This window comes from Glycine max, chromosome 6 (genome assembly GCF_000004515.6).
Source record: "Glycine max cultivar Williams 82 chromosome 6, Glycine_max_v4.0, whole genome shotgun sequence".
NCBI lineage: Eukaryota > Viridiplantae > Streptophyta > Magnoliopsida > Fabales > Fabaceae > Glycine > Glycine max.
The window spans coordinates 12,062,482-12,082,667 of NC_038242.2; the positions used below are offsets into that span (position 1 = coordinate 12,062,482).

A 20,186-nucleotide genomic window follows, 5' to 3' on the forward strand; every position below is an offset into this window, starting at 1 on the left:
GTTGGCCATGAAAAAAAAAAACCAAGACGGCCCAAACCACACGTACACAGTATAGTTTGAGTTTCAGAGTGATGGAACCTTTTGGGGCATTTACAAATATTTTACCAAAACCAGTTATTTCTAAAACAAATTATTGGCATGGTTTTGTTTTGATCAAAGTCCAACATCAAATTGCTAATTTGAAAACTTGATAATCCAGTCAGCAAAAAAAATAAAACAATAATTTTAAATACATCCTTAATCATTTTAAAGGAAGTAGCAATTTCAAAATGCTACTTTGTCACATCAAAATAGAGTAATAATTTAAAATTATTAATTTGTCATGTTAGACTTCAACAATTTAAAATTGTTGGTTCGTTGACACAACTACCCGTAGCTACTAATTTGTATGCATGCAGCTCAAGTTTCTAATAAAAAATTATAGAATATATGAATCAATATTGCTTCAAGTACACATGAAAATAATATTATACTTAACATCGAAACAACAATTTGTATTATATGGGTACTTTGTTTCACTAATTATATATGTTGATTTTTGTTCTTTAAGTATATTGTTATTTTCACGTGTTCTTGAATCAATTCATATATTTTAGAATTTTTTTATTCCGGACTCAAATTGCATACATATGAATCAACACTTACACGTAATCGTGTCAATGAATCATTAATACTAAATTGATAAATATTGACGTGACAAACCATTAATTTTAAATTACTACTTTGTTTTTGATGTGATAAAATAATAATTTAAAATTATTGATTTGTCATATCAGTGTTCAACAATTTAAAATTGTTGATTTTTTGTACTAATTAGATGGTCAGGTCTACAAATTGTCACTTTAATCATGGACTTTGATTTTAAAACACACTCGTATCACTAATTTATTTTAGAAAAAATTCATTTTTATAAAAAATTTATAAAAGTGACCTAAAAGGATTAATGATTCTTGAATTTCATATGAAAATGATAGATTTCTGTTTTTCTCGTTTAAATCTTTTCCTACCATCTATTTCAAGCCAGACACGGTTGATGTGACATCCTCGTAGACCATTATGCTCATCACTCATGTACAAATTACCACTGTTGTCTTTCTATACGTACCTAATTAATAATCTTAGTGGCATGTGACAGTTAACTAGCATGTCCTGCGTCTATATATAGGATTGAAATAGCATAGGTTATGGCATATTCAGATGAGGAGCGAATTAAGAAATTATAGAGCACACAACAACACAAGTCTAAGAAATTGTTTTTTTTAAGATGGCTTCTTCACAAATCAAGCGCATACTATTTGTGGCTTTCATCATCCTCTGCCTCTTCTCCTCTCAAACTATAGGTACTTCTTTCGTCACAAATTTCTCAAATAGATTCAATAGTAAATATTCCTATATTTTAATACTCCGTTTCTTGCAAAGTTTTATTAATGTGTGCAATTTTTGTATATGCAGCAGCACGAACATTGAAAGAAAAAAGCAACCTAACTAGCGGGGATGCCAACTCAGTTCAACATAATAAGGAAGCGCATGCTAAGGTATTTAAGCCCAAAGATGAGGATGTTAACGTTGGTGGTGATGTGTTTTCCATGGATTACACTCCAGCTTCGAGGAAACCACCGATTCACAATTAATTAAATATATAGTTCGGAATTTTTGGTAAAAGAAAGTACATACTATAGAAAGATTGTACTAATATTCAATAATAATTTGTGCTTTTTTTTGTAAAAAGGTTATTACCAAGATCTAGAACATAAATTATATCAGTTTTTTTTTGCTACAATGAAACTCTCGTTCTCAAGTCTCAACATACTTGACTGAAAGATCTTTATTTGTTCTATTTCTTTATGTTAAAGATCCCTAAAAAGTTAAAACAACAAAGAATATTTATTGCTTATTTTTTGTTCATGAAAACACCAATGACCAAACCCTCATGAAAACTAAATATCACTAACTCGTCTACAGACATATGCATGTGTACAGTGTACTACACAAGATAGCAATTGCAACTTTATTAATTTTATCTTTTGTCCATATATATGTCATATTGCTTTGTTGGGAACAATTGTTAATTACATATAAATTATGAAAAACAAAATCCCGCGGTGAAGTTTTTATCTATGAATAACCTTCTTATATATCCAACTAAGATTTTTAACTATGATAAAGTTCAATAGTTTTGGATATATGAATAAATCAAAACGTATCCTTGAAGAAGACAAGAAGTTTATATGGATACAAGAATATAAAATTCTGCTTATACATGTCTTAGAACTTGGGTTTTTGGCCTAATTCAACTTCCAACAGCATGAGAAGACTTGATATCAGGAAAAGAAAATGCATGTAATATATAGATATAATAATGTTTAAAACTATATATCCAAATCCACATGCTCTATTAATCTTCTATGTATTACAACAATAACAAAGGCATTCAAAAGTTTTAATTTTTAATTAAACATAAAATGTTTTTAAAACAAAATTATAAATCAAGGTGCTGATTAAAAATCATCCTTTTATTTTATAAGTATCTCTTGGCAGTTGACACAGACATGACTAATGTATAATTAATCTGAAGCAACAGTTAATTCATCTTTTTTGACTGGAACAGTTAATTCATCTTTGTATATTGTTTTGACGTCCTTTCCAGATGCAATTATATATTTTAATATATAAGGTGGAGCCTGGGAGTTTATACTGTATTAATTATTTATTATGAAAGTATATTAACATTACTTATTTATTGAGTCATATATATATGGTTGTTGCTTAGCTATAGCCTATAGGTTCATGTCTGCATGCGTATTGGTTTTTCTTCCTCGATCTTTCCTCTTTTTTCCCCCTTAGACCATGCCTTCAGGTTTTATTCCACTACCCCAAATTAGTCCCCTTTATGTTAATATAATATTCGATAAAAGCTTATTATGAAAGTATATTAACATTAATTTTGAAATTAATCTCTCAAAATTTAGTGCAACTCGTATAAGCATGAAATTAAATTGTGGAATGATATCAATGTCGCACAATATTAACAAATAAATAAACTACAGATTAATATTTAAGTATAAATAAACTGAGTTATTCAAGAATTATTTGAATTTAGTTTATAAATGCTTGATCAAACTTTTTGGATAACCGTTAAAACTATACGGATAATTGAGACAAAGCATAAAATCATAATATTTTTTACACAACAATGATGTGAATTCGTTTAAAACAAAACCAACGGAACCTTTTTTTTTTTTTTTTTTAATTCTGTAGGTTTCATATTGGACTTTTAAGGGTCAGCATATGTCATAGTAGGTAACAGATTCCGGGGCATGCATGTTAGCTATACAATAAGCACTCGTCCACTGCGTGTTTAAGCACCTAGCTAGCTTATAAGTTGTGTTTCAAATCCATCCATACGACTTAAACAAAGAAAGTGGTAGATATAAAACTAAGGCAAACAATATGCTATCTAATATAATCTTTCTCTAAATATATTCTTTATTAGTTAAAATTCATTGAAATTTGTAATATAATAAGATCTTATTTCTTATTTAAGGAGTCTCTCACATGTAGAATTCGATCTAATGTATATGAAAAAAACATCTTATCAAGAGAGATTAACCTTTTAAAAGAATTTGAACTAAAATAAATATCAGTAACCCAAAGAATATCCTGAATTAAAAATGCTAAAAACAACATTGAAGATTGAATTATCTAATGCATTGTGAGAACAACTCCATAAGCAGCAATATAACTCCAATACTGAAAACCATATTCCTTTTGTTGAACAAATAAAAAAAAAAAAAAACAAAAATTGCATACGCAAAAAAACTTCCTTATACATGTTATGAACAATGGTCATGAGGAGAAGTCGTTCACAAATCCAAATATCAATGTTAAAAAAAATAAAATACACCCGAATTTAAACCAAATATTCAATTTACTAACAATTAATATGTGTTGTTCCAAAAAAATTTAGGTTCATATAACCAAAACAATCCAGGTATAATTGGAATCAAATAACTTTAAATCCCAATAATCTAATAATAATGGCGGCTCTGATATCACTTGTTGAAATTTTGACTCCTTATAAATATCAATAATCACCAAGAACACATTACGTTAGATTATCAAGAAGAGTTTTAAGAATACCTAGATCCATAATGATTAATCAACAAACACAACGGAATATGAATCCATAGATAACCGGTGACTTCATGGTTTTTCCTCAATCGAAATCTCTTTGTATGGAGAGAAGATAAACTATAAGTGACACCTTTGTGTATATTGGTCTATTGCGGATCATAACCTTCCTTATAGTGTGTTAACCTAACAAGATTTCTATGACATCTGCTCATTTAAATTTATATCATCTGTGATTTAATTATCTAACAGACTCACTTAATTTGATCACATAAAATAAAACCCACCAATGATAAATAACTAATATAATTGTCTTATAATATTAGTCCATATTAATTATTGGAATAGAAAATTCCAACACTTGTTTTCCCAATGTAAATTCCATATTCAATTGGCAACACAAGTTTGATGCTTTCTGCTGCAACTACTGCTGCTTAGATGTATTGTTTATTGTTATCGTGTCTAGCTATAGCATTTTGGAACAACATTCATGTGTCCTTGTCCAATTATTTGCAGCTGCAGGTGAAGTTGAATGCCATGCCATAAACTCCTTGGATCATCCAACTGCCTTTTCTGGACAAGTCACTCAGATCAGAAAAAAGTCCTGAACTTCCCGAAGGATCTGAACCCATAAAGCCCATAACTTCCCCTAAACAACAATTATCTGGTTTTCAGTTTTATTTTTCTTTTTATCTCATAAAAAAGCAAGTTGCCCGATGCCCAAAACATCTTCCTCTGTAACAGGATGCACTAAAATCTGAAACACAAAAGTCAAGGGATCCATTGAACCATAGCGCATGCATCAATGTATGTCAAGAAAATAATGCCAAACTTGTGAATGGATTGAATTGTATGCGTGTTTGACCGAATGCTTTATGCAGCGAGGAACCACAGTGTCTGCATATCAGTAGAGGAATCAAATCCATTATCTTCTGAATTGACCTGTTCTGCTGTTCCATAAATGTCACTCAATTTCTATATTCCTCTCTCTATTATAGATTAATAGATTATGATGGTTTGGCAGAGAATTTCTTATGTCCTTGTTGCTGTAATGTCAGGTTTTGTCCACTCCGTTGTCATGAATGGTAAGACATCCAAAATCAATGGTAAATGTCTCTAGTCCCTACAGCATTATCATCATGACAAAAAATTGGTATATGAAATTAAAAGAATGTTTGTATGCTATTCTATCATTACTAATGTTCTCTTGGAGAAGTTCTGCAGACCTAAAATAATAGTCAAGTACATTTCCAAACCATTTAATTAAAGGAACATTCTAATAGGTCACATGGATTCTTCAAATGGGGAGGGATAGGATGCTAACAGGAAATTGAGGCATTAAGGTATTGAGAAATGAGAATCTAATCAGTCAGAAATTCGAATATTTCTCCTAAGTCGTTCATATGGACTCTACAAGAGTACAGTTTCTTGAGAAAAAATGAGAAATGCTAGAACTCACAGTTCACCCAAATTCCCTTTTGAAACGAAAAACTCCTCAAAGCAATGTGCAATGTCCTATTTTCATTCAATTAAGATGCATTTAAACAACAAATGAGGGACAAGAACCCAATTTTATCTTCAATTAAAATCTAAGCAAATCATCAAGAACTTGCAGTATTCCACACTAATGTAAAAAAGGTAGGTACACTTAATAATAAATGTTGGATGGATATTTGTCATACTATAGAAAGGAATTGGGCTAAAATCCCCCAATGACAAGAATAGGCCTAGCACGGTGTAAAATAGTTAGGCCCATGAAAACATTTCATTGCTATATGGCTTCTTTCGAATAGAGAGTACTACAGAAGTTCCTCTCTTCTCCTCTCCTGCACGCAAAGTCGCAAACTTCCACGGTTATGGCTATGGTATGCCCCCGCTTTTCTCTACTGAATTTCCCAAATGCTATTCACACTCCAGATCGCAACACTTCTTTATATGTTTCCACTGTTACTTCTGAATGTGATTTAGTGTTTCTACTTTTATTTATACCTGCCAATGAAGCAGCTCGGCGTAGGTTTAGAAAAAAATAAATGAAAATTAGAATGTTTGAATTTGGATTTTGATGAAGCAGAGTTAGCGATTCTTCTGTATTTGCAGGAGAACGTGGGGAGTTTAGACGCGGCCATTGAGCAATTGCTGAATGCGGAGAAGCATGCGAGGCTCGCCGGCGACGTCGCCGCCACCAGAAACGCCGTCACCGAAATTTTACGGTTGTGCTTCGAAGCGCGTGCCTGGAAAACTCTCAATGACCAGATTGCTCTCTTGTCCAAACGACGTGGCCAGCTTAAGCAGGTAATTGTTCTTTCTTTGTTTTTCATACGAAGCAATAACCTATTTATTATCTAAATTTTTTTTTTTTAAATAAAATGTGTAGGTGAATTTTGTGTTAGGTTAGTTAGGGCTTTAGTAGCTGTGGCCATGATTTTTTTAGTTTGCTTTAAAATTGGTTATCGTCTAGTCTACTTCAGAATCTATAGGGTTTTGTTATTCGCTAGGTATTGCGTGTTGTGTTGACCAATGTCTATGAAAATTTTGTTCCAAATATCAATATGCCTTGTAGATTCATGTTAGAAAGTTAGAGTAGACATTCTGTAGAACATGTGTCTTTCACCACTTATAATTCTATTTCATATGGTTTGTTTGGAAAATGAATGCTGGACTGGCATGCTGGAACACAAAAGTATTAGTTCCCTTACCTTTAGAGGTCAGTTCAGTAGGTTAAAAAAAATTGGTTCAGTTTGCAATGCAGTGTTGCTAATAAAATTGCTCTGGTAATTGTTCTACACACCGTTTTACCCCTATAAGCTATAAACTTATCCAAGAATTTTCCACCTTTGCATTTGATAGGTTATAATATAACTGCTTAGAGTTGAGATTTTATCTAGCTGTCTTGCAATTGGTACAAGAAACATGATATGATCCCTCATTCATAAGCCTATTCTATGTACACAGGCTGTGACAGCGATGGTCCAACAGGCTATGCAATATACTGATGAGACACCGGATCTTGAAACTCGTATAGAACTCATCAAAACCTTGAACAGTGTATCTGCAGGAAAGGTTGATCATATGATGTTTTCACTCTTCATTCCTTTTTTATTATTCTCCAATTTAGTCTATCGATGTATGTTTAATATATGTTGTATCATTTGTTAGATATACGTCGAGATTGAGAGAGCTCGGTTGATCAAGAAACTTGCAAAAATTAAGGAAGAACAAGGACTTATAGCTGAAGCTGCTGATTTGATGCAAGAAATTGCGGTCCGTGTGAATTTTAAATGTGTGATGGATTTTATTATGTACCTTTGGTTTTTGTATGTCTCTAGTAATTGAAATTAGCTATCAGTTGACTTACATGATTGGTTTCCTTAACAGGTGGAAACTTTTGGCGCCATGGCTAAAACTGAGAAAATCGCATTCATTCTTGAACAAGTACGGGACATTCTACTTTTTCCTTGAGTAAGGACATTAATTATTGGCCACTAATTTCATATGTTGCTATTTAGTTGCTGATTTGAAAATCTCTTTCATTTAATTGTGCAGGTTCGTTTGTGTCTAGACTGCCAGGATTATGTTCGTGCACAGATACTCTCAAGAAAGATTAGTACGAGAGTGTTTGACGCTGATGTTACAAAAGAAAAGAAAAAGCCTAAAGAAGGTGATAATGTTGTTGAAGAAGCTCCTGCAGATATTCCATCTCTACCAGAGTTGAAGCGGATCTACTATGAACTAATGATTCGGTAACTGATTCTCTACTTGTTGTCTTATTTTGCTTGTTCAATATGCTGCCTGGTAGGGGGTGTTAAAATGTGGATGTTGTTCTGTTACATAGTTATCGGTAGCAGCGAATAGCACCACTGCTGCAATCGAAACCCAATAAACCCACTAGTTCATGCACTTTAAAAGACCAACTTACTTTAGAAGAACTTTTTCCATCTGGCTCGTTCAACTTTTCAGATTTGCTTCCACATATTTGGAATAAGTGGTTTTTAATCTTTCTTTATCAATCTTTTTAACTAGATCTAGGGAACTTAATTCATTGGTTGATCTAGGGAATGGGGATTTGGATTCTGCATTATTTATAAAAAAACAAATTGGAATCTCTGGCTTTCTTTGCTTTTGCCAAGTGTTTATTTCTTTGTTGTACTTTGCTGAAGCATTGAACAGTGCCTCTCTCTAGATATCCCACTGTGGACTGTGGAGGGTACAGAGTAGAATTAAAGCTCTTCACTTTCCGGGGACACTAAATGTTTGGACTAGTTTTGGGGCTTCTCTTTTCCTAAACATTATGTTTGTGTAAATAGACAGAAAGGAAATGGAGAAGAGGAAGATAGGATAGAAATACCAAATTTCCACTATTTGTTTGAGAGGAGAAATAAAAAAGAAGGAATTTTTTGTGGCTACCACGTGTAAAATCTCCCATCAAATGAGCCGTAAAAGTCTAACTATCCTAGTGGATAAGTTGTTGTTGTTGTTCTTGTATTTCTTTTCAACTAATCAATTTACATTTTTTTATGGGGTCTAGTGGTAGTCTTCTTATCAAAAGCATATTCCATTTATTGACCATATTTTAACCAACTTACCAACCAGTGTTTATGGCATGTTAACTGTCTGTCCTAACAGTCCTGTTATGATACAAACTGTGTCTTTTACTGGGAATTATATGAAAGAAGATGATCAAAATGTCATGAATTAATTGACCTTAAAAATATTAGGAATGATTTTTGAAGTTGACAGCGTGCTGGTTATACTTTTCCTTTCCTTACAAATGTAAAGATTCCTTTTTTACTCTTGATTTTTGTTTTGAGAATAACTATCACTCTGTTAATATGTTATGCTGTGAACTCTGAAGTTGAGACCCTTTTTCAAAACTCCATTATCAAATTTTCATTTAGCGAGTGTTATCAAATGACTTTTATTTTGTGTTTGTCATTATTCCAAATTTATACTCTGTTCAATTCTTGTAAACAAAAAGATACCCAGTACCCACAGGCCACAGCCTTTTGAATTTGGTGCTATTCTTCAAAATCAATTTCAGTAATCTGCTAAGATATTTATTAATGTTGTTTGATTTGCCTTGGTGCTGCATTCTTTTGATGCCTACTTCCTGATGATTTTTGTGTGCTGATCATAAATTTTTTGTTGTCTTATGATGGTTTCTGTTTGTCCTTGAAGGTATTATTCCCATAAAAATGATTATCTTGAAATTTGCCGTTGCTACAAGGCAATATATGAGATTCCATCTGTCAAAGAAAATCTTGCCGAGTGGATTCCAGTAGGCTTTCCCTACTCTTTATTTTATTTATCTGTTGTCAGATTGTGTTTCTTTTTCTCTGAATATTTTCTTTTCATGTAGATCCTGAGGAAAATATGTTGGTATTTGGTTCTATCCCCGCATGATCCAATGCAGTCAAGTCTTCTCAATTCTACCTTGGAGGATAAGAATCTGTCTGAGATTCCAAACTTTAAGTATGTCTTCCTAATCTTGGAGTTGCGCATCTTGCTAGATGTTTTAGTTATTCTTCCCTTCTCATTTGATGCACATGCTATATATCATGCCGTAGGTTACTGTTGAAACAGTTGGTCACTATGGAGGTTATCCAGTGGACAACTCTTTGGGATTCATACAAGGATGAGTTTGAGAATCAGAGTAACTTAGGAAAGAATTTGGGTGAAAAAGCAGCTGAAGATCTGAGGGAAAGAGTAATTGAACATGTAATTCCCTTACATTGTTATATTTCTTTTGCCCCCTTCCTCCCTTCAATTTGCTTGGGAGGTATTTTGTGGATATGACTTATTTTTCAGTTTTCATAATTCTTGATTTAGGATGTGAGCATTAATGTGGTGTATTCTTGTTACCTTGCCAGAATATTATTGTTATATCAAAATACTATGGAAGGACTACTTTGAAGAGACTTGCAGAGCTTTTGTGTCTCAGTGTTCAGGTTTGTAATGCTAGTTATGATTATGTGCTGAAAGTTTTTCTGTAGTAAATAATTGTTTTTGATGTGTTTTAGCAAGCCTCTAGAGTTTCAGATAAATTGCCTAGTTCTTTCACAATAACCAGTGGGAAAGAAGAGTGCCTGTTTTGATAGTTTCATGTTATATGCTGCTATAGTCAGGAATGAACCTACATATAAGCTTTTCAGGGCAACTGCCTCAATAAAGATTTATTTTTTTTCTTAATATTATGTAAATCTGTGTATGTTGTCTGCACAGATTTCATTTATGTATTGCCCCACAGCTTAAAATTTCTGGATCTCTGGTGGTTTTAGTTCATTTGCCATCTCAAACTTGTGATTTTGTTGTTTCTTAATGAGCAACATATGAATATATAGATGTTGCAAACAGTTAAAATGTTTATCTTTTAATATGAAGATCCTAACTAATTCTCCTTGTAAAATTTCAGGAAGCTGAGAAGCATCTTTCAGATATGGTTGTGTCTAAGGCATTGGTGGCGAAGATTGATAGACCCATGGGAATAGTTTGTTTCCAAAGAGCCAAGGATAGCAATGACGTTCTTATCTCATGGGCAGCAAACTTGGAGAGGCTGCTTGATCTTGTGGAGAAGAGCTGCCATCAAATACACAAGGAAACCATGGTGCATAAAGCTGCCTTGAAGGTTTAAGAAGTTCCCTGTCACTATTAAAAGTTATAGGTACAGCTTGTCCTTTTCATCTCAAATTTTCTTATGAATCAGTTTTTAAAGAGGGAGTAGCTGACAAGAAGCAAATTTTGTAATATATGGAAGTATCATGAAGATGATGATGATGATAATGATGGTTCGTTTCTGAACTTTTCCTTTATGATTGATCATAATGCTTCTATGTCTGGTAACTGCAGGTGAACCCCAATATAGATGTGATTTTGGACTGAAGGTGACTTAAAAGGATGTTAATTTGAATTGTTGCTGATTAGATTGGTGAGGTATTGGATTAAAAGACGAGGCTTTCTTTTTCCATTTTAGATACTGTCAATGATGCAATTAGGGTAGAGCTGATATATGCTTCTTAGCGTTGTATACTAATGGTGAATTTACCACCGACTTATGACTGGATCCTAAACGTTCTTGTTTGTAGCTCAGCGGGAAGAAATCGAATGCTGATATTCTTTTGTCTGTTTTATTTTCCCGTATTTATTGGGCTTACTATTCGAGTGTCGTTTCATTCTCCCCCATTACGTTTTGTGAGTTTGCATGACCTTAATGGTGAATGAGGTGATTCGTGCAACGAGTACTGCCGAAGTACAAGATTATAATGAAACTTTATCTTAATTGCAAAATGCAAATGTCATTATGGAAAATAACTTAAAAAGGTCAAAATATGACTACGCAATTACTCATCATAAACGCAAGTGTCATTTTTTCAAAAAAATATTTAAACTTCTTAATAAACGATTGAGTCAATGGTCTTGAATAAAAGTTATTATTGCTTGAACGACTGTGTTACTTGCACAACATTAACATTGTTTTCGTTGTTTTACACGCCACTGAACTTCTTACGTGTGGCTTAAGTGTGCAGGGTACTTTTTTTCTCTCTCGATTGAGAGGACGTGTAAAGATCAAAAGAAAACGCTTTAAAATGTTTTTTTTTTTTTTTGAGTTACGTTGCTCAGACGCAAGGAAGAATTATAATGTAAGGCTCTGCGAACCTTGGTACACACTTCATTTGTTTTCCTATGTTTTATAATGGTCTTCACGTGTGTGTTGTGTGTGGACATATGTTATTATTCTCTTTGTGAATCTTTTGCGAATGAATTGTTGCTTACGTAGTCGAGCAACGTTGAAATATATCCCCCATGGTAGTCAATTTCAGGTTCGTTGCAGTCAAATTCATGGGTTGCTCCTTTAAATTGTAGTTTATGGTACGTTGTTTGTTTACCTTAACTTACATATTTGTATGCATGAGTGTTTAAAAGAGGCATTTGGACTTCACCTAGAGGTTTGAATGAAGACTCTCTCGTAAGTTCAACAAGATGCAATTCAATATAATACTGCGCCGAATGAATGTTTGAATTTCAAGTTGTGATAAGGACTTTTTGGATGACAAAAAAGGAAGAAAAGAATTTGCCAGAGGAAGATGTTTACCTTTCTAGTAAGAAATTTAAAACAAATCATTAAACCGTTCCGTGGAACAAAGTGTCAAACGCATTTTTCTCTGATCACGTTACTAACATGCAATGTCAGAAAACAGTATTCGGATTACTAGAGCTATATAACGAACGTGGACTCAGCCATCGGTTATGATTGTAAATTATGATTTACTTGATTTTAGTAAGATTCCAAGTTTGTTTTAGTTCTTAACTTTATAAAAATTTCACCTTATATTTGGCATTTGCAAAATATTATTTGCTTTATTCATTTTCAAGAAAGACATTTTTCACTATATAAGTATATATAATCCTTAGTTTTAGTGGAAATTTTGAAAAAAGGAACATAAATAAATGATGTCTTGCAAAATCATAAATTAAAATAAAAAAATTGACATAATTAAGAACTAAAATGACACATCTATAATTTCAAAATTAGAGCAGGGATTCCTTAATGCATATTAGTCCTAGTGGTAAAAAAAAGTTAACTTAAAATCCAGTGGAGAAAAAAAAACCGTCAAAGTTTATCATTATGAATTTGTTCAAGTCTACTTGAAGTCTTGTTTAAACAAATTTTTCAACAAGCATCTATAGCAAAAACAAAATAAAATGAATCAATAAGGTTTGAGAACTTTTTTATTTGATTTTTTTAAGTTAAGGTACATTTTCTTTTTTGAAGCAGAGTTAAGGTACATAAATTATTGAATTTATTTTATTTTATTTTCTTAAAAGTGTTAACTTCTGGTGCCAGACTAAACAGTTTCATGACACCAAAAAAAAAAGACTAAACAGCTTCTGCATTGTGAAGGTTTTAATACCATAATTTCCTCCATAAACATCTTAATCATCTAAAGTCATGAATCATGAATGTACGTATTGGCAAGCTAGTCTTGCAATTACAGATAATAGAAGTATAATGTTTTTTTTAAAAAAAAATGAAGAGATTATGATAATGAAAGAAGAAAAATACAGATTCCATAAACATTAAACAAAAAGGATCATCCGGAGGAAGACGAGCTGTGACCAGAAACCTTTGACCATGGTGGCAACTGGCCAGAATACAACGAAGAAAGTGAAGTGTCCTGAGAAGTTACAGAAGAAACAAACGCAGAAGAAGAAGACGACAACAACGAAGACGAAGATTGAAGATGATGAGAAGCCATGGCATTAGACGTCACAAACATCCTATTACCATCATAAAGGTTGGTGTTGGTGGGGAAGCCCGAGAGTTGAAAATACTCGTAAACATTGGTCGCAGTTGAAGCCTGAGAAGGAAGAAGAAGAGGTCGAGTACTGTGAACAACTGGGTCTGTTGATGTTGTAATAGATACAAGAGAAGATGGAGAATTGGAAACAGTGAATTGAGGTTGTCGGAGAGTGACATTCTCAGGAAAATTGAGTTTGGCTTTGTTGCCTCTGAAACGAAGAGCAGCTTCATCGTATGCTCTAGCTGCTGCCTCTGCTGTGTCAAATGTTCCTAACCATACTCTTGCCGCTTTGAATGGGTCTCTTATCTCTGCTGCCCATTTCCCCCACGGCCTCTGCCTCACCCCTCTGTATTTTCTCCTTCCTTCATCCCTTGTTGCATTCTCTGTTGTTGTTCTGTATTCGTACACAGAATTTCCCATTTCCCTTGTTGCATATTCTGCCCCTGTATTTACATTCTTAACTTATCAATACTTACAGATTATCTATCTACAAATTCTTCATATTCTCATATTCCACGAAACCCATCCTTGTAAAATTTACTAACTGGATTAACCTTATTTTATTGGAGTATTACGTAAATAATGGCAATTTCAGACAAAATAAACAAATAATAAATATAGTAACATTTTTTTTTTTTTTGAGATGAGCAACTTTTATTCTGCAATTCATTTTATTATTGTTATGCATATATAATATATTCCAAGGTATTGGACTGCAATCTTGAAGGTTGAGTTGTTCTATTCTATATATCAATATAGAATTAAAGAAAACATTATTTATTAGTATTTCCTAATTCCTAATATAATTAAAACAGTTATAATATATATAGTATAATATAATCCAAGGTGTTAGACTGCAATCTTGAAGGTTGAACTGTTGTATTCTATATTACGATATACAATTAAAAGAAAACATTATTTATTACTAATTCCTAATTCCCAATATATTTCAAACATGGATTGCTCAATCATGGTAGAAAATTAAAGAAAATAAATACTATAGATTGTAAAGAATTGAATTAATATGGTGCTTACTTGTTGGCATAGCAGGGGATGATGAAGGTGGATGTGAGAATAAGGATGATGTATATGTATCATTTTCCCTACTTCTCTTGAGAGAAGAGGTGCCAACAACATAAGTAGATGAAGAAGAAGAAGAAGGCATGGTTGGTGTAACAATAACAGTATCATCATGAGGTTGATGATGAAGAACCAAAGAAGAAGAAGAAGAAGAATCACCGGTTATTGGCACCTCTCCGGAGACCACGTGGGTCAAAGCTGAGACCATAGCAGACATCTCCCTCTCCCTATTCAAACCCGGAAATAGCCTTGACAATGTAGGGTTGTTCATTATCCCTTCATGGAATAATATCAATTCCTTATTGTCATCAACCTCATTTCCCTTCTCTTTAGGATTCGCCACCTTTAACACACACGTGTAAACACAATCGAAGATAATAAGAAAAAGCTTACAATAAATCACCCACACCCTGATGAAAGCTGGTTTAATTAGATGATCCCTCGTTTCTGCATGAAAAAATAATACCCCTTCAATCTCACAACCCTATAAGTGACTTGTTTCATATATAAACGGAACGATGGAAGAAATGGAAAGGTTCAAATTGTTTGCAGGCGCCGCCATATAAGAGTCAGTCGGTGGTGTATTGTGTGTGGAGAGAACCTCTCCATTGGCGGTTTGGCAACTCTTTCGTGCTAGTCGGCAAAAAGGGTAGGAAAAAGGAGATACATGTAAGAGCCGACATGACAACGATATAATAAAAAGCAAGTGAAATTTTATATACCTATGATGTATTATTTGACATTTTTAAATATATTACCTAGTCAAAGAAAAAGAAAATATGCTGGATTAATTGACATTTTTTAAATATATTACTATATTTTATCAAATAAAATCTTGTATATTGCATTTAGATAATTTATATAGAATTCTAGATCCAAATCTCTATATTGTTATTAAACACACAACAAGCTCATATAAGCCTTGGCTAATAACTTAAATTCAGGCTCTTTGTAAGTGAATTTAATTTAATAATGAAAAGAAAAGTTGTAATGACAACAATTTTTTAAGTTGGACAAAATCCAACCCAGTGGCTTTTTAAAATCGTAAGGATGTCCTACTCAAGAGAAAGGGATGCATCATCCAAGAACTAAATTTGGTAATATTGGTATGACCCACTTGGTGGTGGCAGGTGCCATGTATGGTTAATTAAGCATAAAGCATAATAGTCCATCGTTTGCCCAGATGATAACTCCTGGCCTAGGATGAACCGAAAATCCGAAAAGTTGCAAAAGGTGTAAAACTAACCTGGGGACCCCCACCTTATAGATTGTTAATCGGATGTAATTTCCTTCCTCCAACTATGTTACTGTTTAGATAAAAAAAAATTATTATGCAGTTTTCACACTAAGTTCACATTCACTTCTTTTTTGTCAATTCGAAAATATTCCCATCACGTTTTATTAATTTGAAAACATCCGCATCATACAATTAAGTATGAGGTTAAATATGCAGACCCAAAACCTTATCCAGAAATTTGGTGGGGAAAGAGGCAAAAGTGTGTGACACAACATGTGAACTTCAGGTTTCATAATAAATATTATATTATTAGTATAATAAATGTTCACTTTTATTAGTTTATAATATAAGGTTGGGGTTTGCTTCTTTTTTTTTTTGACAGAGGTTGGTTGGGGTTTGCTTCAAGCAATCCGTTTTGCTAATTCAATGGGCACGGAAAACTTAAAATTTGAAGTTGATAATACGGGTGTGACAGATAAATTAAGAAGTAAATCAGTGGGTCATTCTGAATAGGATCTTTATTAGAGGAGTGTAGAAGACTCTTGAACCATCATCCAATTTACTGTATTGATTTTGTTAGAGAGAAGCTAAGGATGTTGTCAAAACTTAGATAGCATCTTTGATGGAAAAATTTATTTTCGATTTTTGGATTATTTTTTATAAGTTTATGTTATATAAAATATAAGAACTTTGTATATTTTTTATTTTAGTGATAAATCTCAATTTGAGTTTTTGGATCACGTTTTCTAGGTATTACATTCCTAATTAGTTAGCAAAAAGATATTAAAAAATAATATTTTTTAAAAACAAAAATTATTAAAAGTTCTTTTTCTAAAACCAACATCCAAGACAAAAATAAATTATGGATTTAATAAACATAAATTTTTCAACTTAAAAATCCAACTCAAGAATCTCATTTAAAGATACTTTTAGATTGTTCTATCTTTGTCTTTATATTTGTTATCATGTGTTCTTTTATTGAACAATTGATTACGAATGAAATAATACAAGTGATTTTCAGTAAAAAAAAAAAACATCGCCTTTAACATTGTTTCCTTTAATCTCTTTTTTATACTGCAAATGAGTTATATCATTTTATTATAAAAAAAAATATCATTTCATTGACAACAGTAATTTCAATCCAATTAGGAATATGATAAAAAAAAAAACTGACAACTAACATAAAATTTAGACATCCTAACAGAAAGATGAGCGATTTGATTTTCTTGTGGTCTAATTAACTAAACTCAACTGAGTTGTGTATACTTTATGTGTGTGTGATCTTTATTTTATAAAAATACTAAAAAAAATTTATAGATAAATATCAATATATATATATATATATATATATATATATATATATATATATAATGATTTGGGTATGCATATGTATTTGATAGCTTTTTAGGACCGTAGTCAACGCTGCATTCAGTCAAACGATACGGGCACACGCGGTTAAAAAGGTGATGGATATAAGTAAAACTGTGGGCAAATTTCCCCATCTGGGGTTCTTTTACAAAATATTTCCCCAGATGGGGTTCTTTTAAAAAATTTAACAAGGGGGGGTTGTTTTGTTACGTAAAATGCATGGAAATATAGCAAACTGCCGTTGGCAATGGCGGTTTGCTGGCCATCTCCCACGTGGCAAGGAAAACGCCAGTGGTGATGGCGAGTTCTTCACGTCTGCAAATCGCCTCTCCTTCTGGCGAGTCCGTGCACAGATGAGCAAACCGCCAGTCAAACTGGCGGTTTTGCTTTTGCAGCCCTAGGTTCCAGCTTTTTTGAGGTTCCAGCTTTTTGCAGGGATACGTTTTTCCAGGTAGGGAGTTGCAACTGCCATTGGCAACTTGAGGGCAAGTTGCAACTCCCACCAGCGATTTAGGGAAGAAGACATAGCCAGTGCTGGTAGCGATTTAAGTGCTATATAAACTCCGATTCTCAGTTCTTATCTCAACGCTGCGTGCTCAAATTTTAGTTTTTAAATTTGTTGCTTATTCATCTCACTGCGTGCTCAAATTTCATTGCTTCTTCAACGTTGCTATAATCAGATTTAAGGGCGTCAAATTCATTTTAAAATTGTGAGTGTCTAAGAATTCCGCATAAAATTTTGTATTTACTTGTTCAGTTTTAAATATTTGAATGAGACTATAATTTGTGTTATAATTTTGTTAAAGTAATTTTTTTTATTATGAATAATTAATTATATTATATATAGAAAATTAGGTTATATTTTAAGAGAATGCATTCCTATTGATCATATCATAAAGAAGCTCCTTAACACTCTAATTATAGATGATTGTAAGAAAACCTTTTAGTGTGTGCTTGATTTAAGGCGATGAATTAAACTTGAAATTGATTTCAGCTGAAATGAGATGAAAGTGGTAAGGTGAAGCATTTGATAGGAGTGTAATAAGTATGAAAGTTTTAGAAAATGATGGGTGCCTCCATGGGCGAACAAAACTTTTGCAAAATGATATAAATTGGGGTAAAAATAAAGGTACTGGGACAAGCAAATATAAGTAATTTTTTAAAGTAATTATTTTAAAGTAATCTCGATACAAACTAAAGTTTTGTATTTGCTTGTTCAATTTTAAATATTTGAATGAGGCTATAATTTTTTTATTTGTTAGTTTCCAGTAAAATAATTTGTATGCTAATTTTTTTTAAGTAATTTTTTATTAAAAGTAAATTTCAGCTTTGAAGTAAATTTTTTTTAGTTTTTATTTTGCAGTAAAATAATTTGTATGATAATTTTTGTAAGTAATTTTTAATTAAAACTAGATTTCAGCTTTAAAATTTTTTTTTAAGTAATTATTTTTATTTCTTAGTTTCCAGTAAACTAATTTGTATTGTAATTTTTTTAAGTAATTTATAATTAAAAGTAGATTTCAGCTTTGAAGTAATTATTTTTAAGTAATTTTTTTTATTTCTTAGTTTGCACTAAAATAATTTGTATTATAATTTTTTGAAAGTAATTTTTAATTTAAACTAGCTTTCAGCTTTTAAGTAATTTTTTTAAGTAATTTTTTTAAGTAATTTTTTTTATTTCTTAGTTTGCACTAAAATAATTTGTATTATAATTTTTTGAAAGTAATTTTTAATTTAAACTAGCTTTCAGCTTTTAAGTAATTTTTTTTATTTCTTAGTTGGCACTAAAATAATTTGTATTATAATTATTTGAAAGTAATTTTTAATTTAAACTAGATTTCAGCTTTCAAGTAATTTTTTTAAGTAATTTTTTTTATTTCTTAGTTTGCACTAAAATATTTTTTTTTATTCCTTCCATGGACTATTTTGAATTTATTATGAATAATTAATTAAAATATTGTTTTTGTAGGTACACGATGAATTCGGTTATAACACTGTTGTATTTCAATGGAAGGGTATATGAAGATAATGATGGTGTAATATTTGAAGGCAGTAAAAAAGCGATTCAGATTAAACGTGGAATTAGTTTCAATGCTTTGAAGAAAAAAATTGGAGACAAGGTAAAGTTACAAAATAATGAAATTATTTCTGCTATCAGTTGTAGATTTTTAGTGTCAGGAAAATATATTGCCTTGCAAATTTGCGATGACGAAGACGTTGAAACGATGCTCGAAAGTTTTAAACAACAACAAGAAATGTCAGTTCTAGAATTGTACATAGAAAAGGATGTGGCTGGTGGTTCAATGTTTCATTCTGCAAATTCCCTTACATCATGTGGAAATTATGTATCTAATGATTACACACAACCGCCAACAAATATGAGCAATTTAAATCTTGACGAAGATGATGATCATGATGATGATGATTATCTTGTGTCTAACTCATACGTTGAAGAGTCGTTAGACGAAGATGACAGTGTTGACGGTATATCAGATACAGACAATGAAGTCCCCGAGATGATTCCACCAGTAAGAATTGTTCACCCAGCAGAAGGTATGATTTCCTCTTAAAAAATACTTCAGTCAATATATTTATTATTTCACGACAATTGTATTTAATGCCAAATAAGTATGATTTGAATTTTTTTTGGACTATAAGGTGTACAAGGAATTCAGAATCCATTTTGGAATGATGCTTTGCATTATAATAATATCAACTGGAGTCATCCTGATGAGGAGGACATTTGTGGTTTGGAGATGCCATCCACTTTTAATGTTGGTCAAGAATTATATGTTGGCATGGAATTTGATAGTAAAGATGCGGTCAAGAATGCGGTCAAGAATGCGGTCAAACAATATGTTATGAGGGTGCATCAAAGTTTCAAAGTGGTTGAAAGCAAATGGGACAAGTATGTGGTTTGTTGCTTGAATAGAAATGCAGATTGTCCTTGCCCTTTCTACATGAGGTCAATCCTATCTAAAAAGACTGATTCATGGAAAGTCACTCAATGGGGTGGACCACACACATGTCTCAATATGACCATGACCCAAGATCACGAGAAACTTGATTCAGAT

General features: G+C 32.2%; 2 protein-coding genes and 1 non-coding gene across 5 annotated transcripts; 2 read left to right on the forward strand and 1 right to left on the reverse strand.

The window, feature by feature from the left end:
• The first annotated feature begins 683 nt into the window (after positions 1-683).
• Positions 684-780, forward strand: MIR6299 (microRNA MIR6299). Its single transcript, NR_126752.1, has one exon. It is a non-coding gene; the product is annotated as a microRNA MIR6299 (primary transcript).
• A 409-nt stretch (positions 781-1,189) lies between these two features.
• Positions 1,190-11,255, forward strand: LOC100801382 (26S proteasome non-ATPase regulatory subunit 12 homolog A). 3 transcript variants are annotated; one of them, XM_003526794.5, is made up of 14 exons: positions 1,190-1,340; positions 1,453-1,535; positions 4,648-5,996; positions 6,229-6,423; positions 7,084-7,191; positions 7,288-7,392; positions 7,507-7,563; positions 7,675-7,871; positions 9,307-9,406; positions 9,488-9,600; positions 9,696-9,846; positions 9,999-10,076; positions 10,541-10,789; positions 10,975-11,255. In XM_003526794.5, the coding sequence occupies exons 3-13, from the start codon at positions 5,988-5,990 to the stop codon at positions 10,757-10,759; spliced, it is 1,332 nt and encodes a 443-aa protein (XP_003526842.1). In that variant the 5' UTR covers positions 1,190-1,340; positions 1,453-1,535; positions 4,648-5,987; the 3' UTR covers positions 10,760-10,789; positions 10,975-11,255. The 3 variants fall into 3 exon arrangements, with proteins under 3 accessions (XP_003526842.1, XP_040872431.1, XP_025984678.1); XM_041016497.1 differs by having other exon boundaries at positions 1,222-1,340; positions 1,456-1,535; XM_026128893.2 differs by lacking the exons at positions 1,190-1,340; positions 1,453-1,535; positions 4,648-5,996 and adding an exon at positions 6,112-6,141.
• A 1,917-nt stretch (positions 11,256-13,172) lies between these two features.
• Positions 13,173-15,185, reverse strand: LOC100796247 (ethylene-responsive transcription factor ERF110). The gene is made up of 2 exons (XM_003527983.5): positions 14,463-15,185; positions 13,173-13,870 (listed from the first exon to the last, which is right to left on the reverse strand). Exons 1-2 carry the CDS (start codon positions 14,776-14,778, stop codon positions 13,218-13,220), a joined length of 969 nt encoding a protein of 322 aa, XP_003528031.2. The 5' UTR covers positions 14,779-15,185; the 3' UTR covers positions 13,173-13,217.
• Between the last annotated feature and the right edge of the window lie 5,001 nt (positions 15,186-20,186).